Below are 12,496 nucleotides of genomic sequence, written 5' to 3' on the forward strand. Positions count from 1 at the left end.
AGCTCTAGGAAAATATAAACATACTCTTATGTAATATGGAAAAAAATGAGGGCAATATCCCTTTATAAATGAAAAAGGGCGAGTCTCTTTATGGGGTTTCACTGTTAAGGATATGAATCAAACAAAACAAAATAATAATGTGTGATGCACAATCGGCTCGATACAACAAAAGGTGTTCTATAAAAGATTAGTAATGGCGACAGGCAACAGTGGAGGGTGCCGCCGGTAAAGCTCGATTGGAGTGCCCGTAGCATTCCCCCATCTCACCGGCAACCGACGGTTCCCCGGTCTACACGTGCGATCTCCTCGCGCGTGGGGCATGGGCGAGGAAAAGGAAAAGTTAAAGGAAAAAGGATTGGGCCTGTTTCCCTTAAACGGGCTGCGTTTCTTCCATATTTCAGCACTTTTTTTTGCTGTGAAAATCTGCAGAGCGGTGGGGCAAAGAAATAAGAGAAAGACCATTAAAATTTGTAGGAAGGAAGAACAGATAGATGAGGATCCGTAAGCGTTCTATTGCTGCGTTATCCTCCTCTTCCTGGGAAAAAACAGGTAGCTTTACTTCGGAGGCAGCGGCGGCGGCGGCGGCAAAGGAAAAGGAGTTTCTTTTACCTCTGGTTGCAGCAGTCGTGGATATCCAGGCCAAGGCACGCTTTGAGGGAAAGGATTGCACAATCACACCAACAGCACGCCATGCTATTGCTCAGATTCACACGCGCCCCGTGCCCAAATGGAGAAATGCACTGTTCCGAAGCAAAGCCAAAGCCCTCCAGGTAACCTTCAGATCTCACCTTCTCTTCCATTTTGGGTTCCCTTATCTTTGTGCATTTCCTCCTAGACTAGAATATATTATGCTGCCCCGTCTCCCGTTGGTCATACTTGCCCACGAGATTTGTCTCAGGAAATTAGTAGTGTGTGTTGATGGAGAGGATGGGGTTTCCATTTAGACCTTGGAGAGTGCACAATTGTGTGCACTTTGTCAAAAACCCTCTATTTCACATCAAAGTTTGGACTTTTAGGTGTTCTTCAATAGTTTGTAGTGCAAACATGTGGGGATTATCAGCAGACATGGTGTTTGATCTAGGATATCTGTGTCTCTCTGAGCTTCTCCCCCGAAACGGTGTCCCTTTAAGGGCGCTGTTCTATTCTATTTTTATCCAGATTAGAAATGAAAACGAGCCATCCACAGAAAATTTGGAACCCTCGCCTTGGCGTTGAAATCCCCAGATCTGATCTAATCACGACACAATGTGCATGTGGGCATGCGTCAATTCCGAGGGCATCTAAAAGCTATGTAACGTTGCAGACATGCTGTACTTCTCGTTTTCTTCTCAACTAGAATTGGGAGTTTTGGGAAAAATTATATTAATGTGAAACTCAATATGTCCTCGATTCCTGTGCACTCAAAACATTTTGGGTATTCTCTCATGGTGTGCAGGCAGACGAGGAAGAAAACGATAAACCTATTTACAAATGGAATGAGAGAGAGCAAGTTGTAGATGCTCCCAAGAAGCAAAGAAGCAAATTACTTATCACCCATGTTAGTCAAGAAACGGAAGATGCCATCGAGATGAGAAAAAAAGAGACCATGTCAAGAAAGAAAGAGAAGGTTCCAGAAGAGAATAAGAATATGCACGCAGGATCTCAGTGCAGGAGGAGGAATGGAAGGGGCTGGCGGTGCTCGGAGAGAACTCTTGTTGGGTATCATTTGTGTGAGCATCATTTGGGAAAGGGCAGATTGAGGAGTATTAACAACAACAACAACAACACAGGTGCAGTTGTAGTGAAAGATAAGGGTACCAAATTCAAAGACTTGCAGCTTATACACGCAGCTGCTCCTCCTTTGTAAATTTCAACTTCTCTTTCGTCAGTTTAACCTGTCTGGCGTTGAGTAGGAATTGTAAGATGTTAACTGGAATGGATGTTTTTGTTTTGTTCCATTTCTCAATCAATGCTCTATCCATGTCTCACATAACATGTATTATTTTTCATTCAAATGTTCCAGTCCAATTCAACCCTTGTAATTTTCTGTCACAGATTACTTTGTACAATATGTCGTAAGAATGAAATGAGTGCAGACCATAGCTATGATTTGGGTGGGTGTGTTTGACATTAAAGTTATGATTTTGTTTCTCAATTATTCTCATTTGTGAATAAGAACACTAATGCAATTGGATGAACAGCTAGAACATTAATTATTAGGTTCTAAATCCAATTTAAAATATGTTCCACGCAGGATGTGTGCTTAAGAAGTAAGGCTTTTCAAATCATTAAGAATAAGAAGGGATTGAGTGATAATATTCAGCTAAATGATTGTTATCTTTGAACATCACTGGTATTGAGCAAGTTAAAGAACCCAAGGAGGAAACCAGAATATATTAATGCTGTACAGATTTGCTCAAGTTGTAATCACACTATACACTAGGGAATGTAAGGAATATTTGAGGATGATTGTTATAATGTCTATGATATGTACTGCATAAAGCAACAAAAAACAAACAAGTTAAAATCAATAGCAGAAATGAAAGGTACTGTATTCTATTAAGATAGAAACAGCCGTCACTAGCTTCTTATGCTTAACCATGGAGGCTCCCCATATTCTAAAGTTTTCATAACAACGACGTATGAGTTCTTGATGTCTACCAGCATAGGGAACTACATTGATAGATCCCACGTAATTCATGTTACCATGAGCCATGGTTTGATTTCAAAATTAAAGAAGTGGCCATCAACTGAACAATTTGTTTCTTGGGGGGCATAATTTACAGTGAATGAAAGCGTACATTTAACAATGATTTAGGGGCTTATGGAAATTTCCAAGTTGAATTGGCCTTAAATGGACGTCAACATCGTTCATAATAACTACATGCTCCTTTCATTTCTATTATGGGCACTTGAGATGAGATCAAACCATGGCACAAATTCTATTTCTTTCAATTATTATACTGATATAGCCATGTCACCAAGCTATGAAGTTTTTTCTTCTGCAACAAAGAAGTTGAATTGTCTAAATAGGTGGTGATCGGTCAAGTTCTCATATTATTTTAAATTATCCACATAGTGGTACTGATAATTATATTTATTGTGTATAATAGATGATATTATTAATATTAGGAAATAAAAATATTTTTCTTCTTATTATAATATTATCTACTATCATTATTACATAAGAATTTATTTTTATTGTATTTGAATAAATTTTTTTTCAGTTTTATTATCAAAATAGCAATTTTACAAAATCTAATGAAAGATTTGAAAGAATAATTTAATGAAATAATTGATAGACCTATTATGTTAAATGTTCTACTATATGCATTCATAAAATTAGAAAGGAAAATGAAGATGAATATAAGAAAACTTAGTTCCATTTTATTCAATATTTCACTCTATTTTTTAGTAATATTTTATTATTTTTTACACATTAAAAATTACAAAATAATAAATTATTATACTTCTATTTGAATGCAAATATTATAAATCAAGATGAACACAACATAAATGAGAAAGAATCCTAAAATTATTGATATCTATTTGCCCTTTTGATATGTTACCATGAATTACCCTCCACTAAATCCTCATCCTTCCATGTGAGGACCCCCAACAAGATGATATTACTATAGCTTCTTGTGATAAAATTTGTATTACCATTGTAATGATGATAGAGTGGACCAAAGTATCCATTCAAAAGCCTATGGCTCACTTACCTTTAGGATTCAATTACTTAATTGTGTATTTAAACATAGTATGTTTACAAATACATCTTTGTAAAAATGTACTAGAAAATATCATAATGAATAGTTTAACATATTTGTAAAAATATAATTGACCAATCTTATGTTTATTAGTTTTAAACCTTAGGAATAAAATTTCAAGTGTGACATTTTATTATACTTTTCACTACTCTTACATTTATAAATTTAATTTAGAAGGATGATTTTTTATAGATAAAGGTAAAAAAATACATCAAGAAAAACATGCTTACAAAAGAGTTGTAAGAGAATTTTCAATGTCAATTGTAAGATTACATGGATGTCAAATTATGATAGATGAGTGTATAACAATTTTTATAAGATTCGTGGCTATCTTTAAAGCTACAAATTTGTCAAGAAATCATGCTTAGATTGAATGTGGAAGGAATACAATAATTCTAAATAAAATCATGCCTTTAATTGTCAATGAAAGTCCTATTTTTATATGGATTAATTATTATATTGATGAGTTATTGTTGTATTGAAGAGTCAAACATAAAGTGAAACAATCTACTCCTAGTATTCCAAAATGAGACATAATAATATATTAATTGAATTCATCAATATAATTATTACATTGATGTGCATTAGATTTAATAGCCTTACATTTCGTGTGAACCTCCTATGAGAATAACTTCCTAAAAGTAACAACTAACATTTTTTATTATTAAAAAATATTTATTTTATCTAACATAAATACTAACCTATATACTAAATAAAATGTGTAATAATCCAACATTACTCCTTTATTACATCAATCTAAACAAAAGATAGAACACCAAAAGGATTGAAGACAACAACTATTTTGAAGACTTTGATGAAACATCTCCATCAATTCTCCTCACTCACCTAGGAAATACTAAAATGAATACATCAATAAATATCCTAACTATCAAACCTATAAAATACCTATGAATTAAGATATACTTCATTATTCACAACAAAAAATACCAACCAATTGTAAAACAAGACTCACTTACTTATTCATAGTAACACAACCACTAATCAACTATGAACTAATACTAACTCAATTATCCATAGTAACCCACCTACAAAACTATGGATTGAGACAAACTTAATTATCCATAAGTAACATTCATCAAGTCTATAGATCAAGACAAGCAATATTATCTACAAACCAAAATAAAATCTTCATACGTCTCCTTTCTTTATTAAGGGACCCAATATGAAAGATGAAATGGTGCTTATCACATAGTGTATCATTACTAAGTGAGAAGCTAACTCAATATAATAAAATTCATCCATCCTCTGATGCCTCCAACCTTGAATATATGTTTATTCCCTCCTAGCTAGATGAAGCATTAGAATCTCCAAAACTTTGTTAGATGTATTGTAAATAGTTCTAGGAGCACAATCACTTGAAAACATAATATAATTGAACATTATAAAAAATAAAATTGTTGGATTCAATCAAAAAAGAACCTTTTATATAACATTGTTCAAATTATTTTTAAGATACCTTATTCTTCCAAAAACTTATTTCACCAGGTTACAAAAAAAATCATCTCCCGAGATATAATATTCAAAGTGCATTACACTCTTCACTTCATAATTAAAAATATAAATCCTTATATTTCACTTTTAAAAAAAATATATTTCCAAGAATATACCTTGAACTCTTGAACAAATTATGGTGTGCACAAATTTAAAATCACAAACATCGTAGTAATAATAAAAAATCACCATTGGTAGAAAATGTTAATATAATATAGGAAATAAATGAAACTAATTCTCACATCAAGCATCATCACACCAAATGAAAGCTATTACAATGCTAGGAGCCCTAATAAGGTAATTTTGATTTGTACAATTATGCAATGAAAATTAACTTGTACCTTTCCTAATATATCAAATTATGTTACCTCATCTATACATACAACTTTCCTTGCAAAGAAAATTAATTTATACACACATAATATAATGACAAAAAATGAATTTGTAATTTATTGCTACAAAGATTCTTCACATGTCATCAAATACTTAAAATACCTACCTTTATTCCGTATTTAGACCTCTACACATAGAAATGACATATGAAATGATCTTTTTGATCTTCAACTACCTTTTTTTCTACATCCCATCATAGAAATTAATATGCAAAAAACCCACATCACTATCTTCCCCTTAAAACTACTCATTCAATACAAAAAAGATCTCCAAACCATTTTTTGGTTATGTTATTTTTTATTAATTAATGTAAGTGGGGAAGGGCTCCAACCCATTATAGATCAGACCAAAAACATCAAAAAACACAAACTATTCCATGTAACTCAAGTAGAACATCGAAAATTTGAAACAAACCTAAAATATGAACTACTAAAAATCAAAGTTAGCGTTGAGAAGTGAGCCCAATGGAACATTTTGAGAATTATTGGTTGGAAGGGAATGCCCCTTTTTATTTCATCATACAATTTTCCAAGAAGATATATCCTTCTCTAGAGAAGCAAGGGGAGAAGTGTGTGCAAAACCCTAAGAAGCAACAATCAAATCAGGAAGGAAAGTTGTCACACCTAGAAGGGAGACTTGGTAGTTTGAAGAGAGGGAATCAATGAACATTGTGTGAATAATGCTAGTACTTGAAAGAGTATCAAAAGGAGCCATAGGAACACTCACAATATGATCCATCATAGAGCTAGGAGCAAGGGCCATGAAAACAAGGTCTATATCAACTAACAAGATATGGGACACCTAAGCAGGGGCCACTAGAGCTGCATCGAAATGAACCACTGGAGAAAGAGCCACCAACAAAGAGTGGGGTGCCATGTTGGAACGAGAGTCTAAATTGGATTCTAAGTCCATCGGGCAAACCATAACATGACATCATTCAACATCTCTCTACTAGGTAGAAGAGGAGTGAAGTCAAGGTTTGCAAGGACAAGAAGAGGCCAAGTGCCTAATTATAAAACAACGTGTACACCTAAATGAGATCCCTTCATAGTCCAAGATTTTTCTCCACTACATCTCTCCAACCTTAAGAGTGATCTCAACAAAAGTGACATTGAGAGGTCCAAATCCACTAAAATTCTTGCAAAGGAGGTATGGGAGAAAAGACTAGTATTAAGGTCAGCTTTGATAAATCAACCCAATTTGTTACCAATAGATTCATAAGCAACATTGCACTAGTTAACACATTTCTAGAATAGTTTTAAACTTATAAAAAAAATTATTGAGAAATGAAAAATTTATCATAGTTCTACTAAGACTCTTTTAGACCAGTTTATAAAATGCCATTAAATTTAAATACATCTCTTCTTATATAGATTTGCCTCTAGTTAAAATCATCCTGCCACATATATTCTACATAAGAGAGCATCAAATCACAACACCAAAATCTATAAATACTCCGATACCATGTTAAAATGGTAGAGCAACCACAAATTGTTTTGATTAAATCATTATACATAATATCAAAGATATAATGATATATTGATTGAATTCATTGAGATAATTCTTATTTTTTATGTATTGGATTTAATAGCCTTATGTTTTCCATGAATAACCTCTTTTGAAAATAACTCCCCAAAACTAACAACTAAATTTGTTTATTTATTACAAAACATTTATTTTATCTAACATAAAAAGCAGTCTATATACTAAATAAAAGATGTAATAATATAGTAGCCAAATGAGGGAGATGAATGGGAAATTACATGCAATTATAATAGACTATAGGAGAGGTGGTAGAAGTATAAAGAGTGGTATCAACATCATCTATCTCACATAATGTAGCATCATGATATGTCATGGAGAAAAATGGATTGAAGCATGTTCTATTCTAAAGGGGATGATATGCATAATATCTATAAAGGTAGAAAGATCAAAGAGGGACCAAGGATCTCAAGCATGCAGAATGTATATACATGTATTTTATATAAGAAGGTTACATCATCTTTGACATATGGATAAGAACCAAAAAAGTAAGAATAAATCATAGCCAATGATCTAGGAACATAAATAATCCCAAGAAAAAGAACTAGAAGAATACATGAGAAGATTTAGAAAAAATAAAATTAGTTAAGAAAGGCATGGATTATTTAGTTGGAGGATGCCATTTTTCTCCTTTCAAACTTTGGAATAAGGTTCAATGCAATAGCCTAATTTTTTAAGAAAGATATTTTTTGTTTTCAAATAATAAAATCAAAAAGAATCTTTCTGCTATATTAAAATAATAGTTTCATCAAAATGTAATTATTAATTTAAACTATTATTAAATAATCAATTATATTAAAGGGAGTTGTGTTGTAAAACTGGAAATTACTAGAATTTAGAAAACAAAAATTAAAACCTAAATCCACAACAAAGAATAAGAATATTAAGGTATTCATAGAAGATAACCTAAGTAGTCCACTATCCCAAAATTCTCGTGTCCTATGGAATATGCATATTATTTTTCATCCTAGTCAAACATTGGTGTCTAAGAATCTTGTAAAATAAATTTTAATCACCTAAATCTATTTTCTCTACAAACTAGAAGTAAAGTAAAATAATTAAATGAAGAAAATGATATTCTAAAAATACAAATGAGAAATGGAAATGGTATGGGATAGAAAGAGGAAGAAAAGCACTATACAAGATTCAATTCTTAACAAAATTGTAGCTAGGACAATAAAAATGAATGGGAAGGTACTTGGGAGACTACCAAGAATGATCAAGACACTATTTTAGTCATTTAATCTCTATAAACAATCAAATATAAAATGTCGACTATAGAGTATGTGCACTTAGCTTATGTGCATCTAAAATTAATAACAACAATAAAGTGCATAGATCTATAAATGTCAACCCCTAGTCTATCAAAAGACGCACCTTAGTGTGCACACCTTAGTGTGCATATGAGATTGGATAAGTGGAGATCTGATGGTCACCAAGAGATTTGCTAAGATAAATTTAGAAAAAATATAATCAAAATGAGTAAGAACAATATTATTAAACCAAGAGTAAGAACTTATTAAAATAATATTACTAGTAATATCAAGGAGAAATAAGTAAGTGTATTGATATGTCAACGAAAATCATATATCATGTAGCCTTATCAAGATTCAACAATGAAGGTTTGATTAGTAGCATTAAGAAATGAGATAAATTTACATGTGTTGGAAGGTTGAGGTTCAAATTTTATTTTTCCAAAATGTTCATGAGGAAATTGAAGGTTAATTTAGATGTAAAATCCAATTTTTTAGATATATGAGCATTGCAATAGATGATAGTAGATTTTTAGGTGAGAGACCAATGTTTAAATTTTAAAAACTCATGGGATTCTAGCACATTACATAGATGTCTATGCATCAAATTAGTGTCTTAGATAAAATACTTGAAATTTGGCACACAAATCTAGTTTAGAAAGAATAATTATAATCCCTTAAATATTATACAAGAATGGACATTAAAATAATGATAATTTTTAGTGCCAAAATTATACAATATTCAATTTTTGATATTAAACTAAGTGTCTTTAGTTAAATGGAAATCCATGAGATTATGCTCGTGCTTAAGTTGAGAAACTCAGAACTTATGGAGTTGAAGATCTTCAAAACTATCTTCTAACTTAGTGGAAACCTTCACAGATTATTGGTGGTAGTGTCATCATATCTTTTCATCTTGTTGGTCGCTGTTTATGAAATCAATGTAGAAATGTGTTGGTTTAGTTAACTATAAATTTTCATCGTTTATTTTAGTTAAAAGTAAGTAATAAATATGGGTTAAGGTTGAATGCTCATAAGATAATATATCTAGACTCAATGTCCCATATAAGTAAAAGAGTGATTAGAAATTGACCAAACAAGATGATGTCTTGATTTAATTTCATCTAACACCCACTATAGAAAGGTGGAATATGTGTTACTAAGAGTAAAAACATAATATCTAGCTACTTAAGCACCCTATCTAGACTCAAACACAAGTCATACCAATTGAAAAAGGGGTTTAACATGTCATTTTATATTACAAAATCTTGCTTTACATATTAGTTTTAAAAATATAATTAAGTTTCACAATACCTAATGCACTAGTATCAAATTAATAGATGTTCTCCTTTATTTATTAGTGAATCCACCAAATTATTCCACCACAAGTGAGACAAATATAAATATAAGTGATTAGACAACTATGTCTCAATAAAACATTTCTTTTTATTCTATCACTAGGCACATAAAAATTGAAAACACTAGCATATATCAACATCAATGCCAAGCATTATTATATAGATAGCACATGACTATTAGTATCTAACTTGAAAATAATGGGAGAATATATGTGGGAAAAGAAAAATGACATACTAAATAACCATCCTCAAGAAAAGTGGTAAATTATTATGTTTGAACCTATATTTTCTACAATCCTACTTGAAGCAACAAATCATTAAATTTTACTTCATCTAAGTAAATAACATCAACTAGCCCAATTTTCTAGCACATTGATTAAATTTAACACTTATGCGAAGTTATTTTAAGTCAATGTAAACATTAATTGAGATTATTTTTATATGAATGTATCTTATAGAGAAATATGGTTAGTCGTCCTTATTAATTAAAATCATAGTATTTTACCAAAAAGTGGATATAGTTTGGTAAGAGATGGTCACCAAATAAGATGAAGAATCATTTCCCCATAGAATATCCTTTGTGGATCACCATAACTAAGCAATGAGTTCATTGTTGGCAATTGACACTCATCTAATGGATATTGATGCTTGATTATTAGTTTAAGGGTTGTCATTAATGGCAACTCTTCATGGAATTCTATCTGGTATCTATAGATATTGATAACCATAAATGGATGTGAACTGGTAACCAGTTAACCAATATTTCAGGTTGGGCAGAGCAACTTTTGGTCCGGAAGCCTTTCGGTGATTGTGGTGTTATTAATCATGCATGGGATGATAGGGCCGACATAGGGACATCATTTTATCATCTTTTTGGTGATCCGCTTTTGTTTTTGATGATTCGGTTCAAGTCGACTCATGATTACATGTTACACTACATGTCGACTTGATAATTGTCTATTTTGTGATTGCAGATATATAAGACTAGTGCAAAATATCTTTTTGATGTGTGGTATGAAGTAATATGAGCAAGTAGTGATTGAGAATCCCCTTTTGCATAGTTTCACATGCACATTCTTGACCCGGTACCTAATTGAGACAAAAAATAGAGCAGGGTTGCAGAGGAGATACAGTTAGAGTTTTGCATTTAACCGAAACTCATCTAGGCATTGTTAGATGCTATTTTGGAGTTCATTCATTGTAATTAATCATTGTAAATTATTTGTAAGGCAGTGAGCCTTCCGGGGTTGTAGCCCTTATTGTAATTGAGTTGTAAGCTCTAGGCAGTGTGCTTGAATGCTAGTGCATTCCCCTTCATGTAATATTGTGCTTGAATGCTAGTGCTTTCCCCTTCATGTAATATTCTTTTTCTACTGGCCATAGTGGAATAATATTGTGGGTTCAAATCCTATTGTGGTTTTTCCCATTTGGGTTTCCATGCAAAAATCCTAGTGTTATGATTTTGTGGTTGATTGTTTTGTGTTTTTGCATTTCGGTTTCATGCTTATGCTTCTAGTGGTTTAAGGTTAAGTCAAAAAAATTAATAACCGATAGAACACTGATTTACCCCCCCACCCCCCCCCCCCCCCCCAAGTGTTCCTTGATTCCAACATTCACTTGGAGAGTTGAGAACTCATGGTAGAGTTCCTAGAAAACAAACTATAGATTTGAGATTTAAAAAATTGTGTGGTATTAAATTGATCCATAATAAGAAGTGCTACACCATTTTTATGAAATATTTGTTGGGCTATGGATGTAGGTTCAACTCACTATCTAGAATATATTATTTACAAGTTAGAGAGTCTTCCCTCCCACAATATTCCAATCCTTGGCCTTAATTATGGCTATTGGGGTTTTAAGTGAAATATTAAGAACCACGTGTAGCATCAAAGAACAACACCTAAATTTATGCTAATGAGGTTGACACATAAAATAACTATTTGGGAGGTTCAATATAAGTCACCTTTATATGCAAAAAGGTGAAGGGTACATACTTTAATCTCTATTGACCTTTTGAGATCTAAAGAAAGGTTTTCCTCAATGCAAACATATTAGTGTAGTTATGCAAAATAGACCTTTTTAGCTCATGATAGAGAGAGCACCCTAGTAGGTGGATGGTATAATCTGGGAAAGCCACCAAAATGGTGTTTCACATGAATTAGCAACTAGCAAAAGTAAGAAATGCATATACATCTTGTGGGAGTATTTAAAAGAAAACAAAAGACAAAGTAAGGTGGCAAAACTTAAGGAGGTACATATCATGGGGTTCCCAAGTATGCTTAAACTAGATGGTCAACAATTAGTCTAAGGGTATATGATTAACATAATAAATGGTTATGCTATAGATCTCATATCATTAGCATGCATAATTAAAATTTATTTAAATAGAAACATCTAGAATAGTATTAGTATCATAAGTTTATCATAGATTTTAAAAATAATTTTTGGAATTTTTAAGATGTCATATTTATTGTTATTTGGAATTAAACTCATAAAAAGAAAATAAGAATTATAGTTATGATCTCAATCCATCCCTAAATAAACTGAAATGAAAAAGTTATTAATATGAAAACTCTAAAATTATCGTCCACAAAAGAAAGAAAGGTCAAACAAAAACGTGTAGACCATATTAAAGCTAAATCACAAATTCACACAACCTAAACCAAAGCAGTGTCTTCATACTACTTAT

At 32.0% G+C, this 12,496-nt stretch overlaps 1 protein-coding gene across 1 annotated transcript; it reads left to right on the forward strand.

Annotated features, from left to right (window-relative positions):
- The first annotated feature begins 354 nt into the window (after positions 1-354).
- On the forward strand, positions 355-1,988 carry LOC131068672 (uncharacterized). Its single transcript, XM_058003912.2, has 2 exons — positions 355-770; positions 1,436-1,988. Exons 1-2 carry the CDS (start codon positions 492-494, stop codon positions 1,844-1,846), a joined length of 690 nt encoding a protein of 229 aa, XP_057859895.1. The 5' UTR covers positions 355-491; the 3' UTR covers positions 1,847-1,988.
- Positions 1,989-12,496: the final 10,508 nt, after the last annotated feature.

The sequence above is a fragment of the Cryptomeria japonica genome, chromosome 6, assembly GCF_030272615.1.
Source record: "Cryptomeria japonica chromosome 6, Sugi_1.0, whole genome shotgun sequence".
Classification (NCBI taxonomy): domain Eukaryota; kingdom Viridiplantae; phylum Streptophyta; class Pinopsida; order Cupressales; family Cupressaceae; genus Cryptomeria; species Cryptomeria japonica.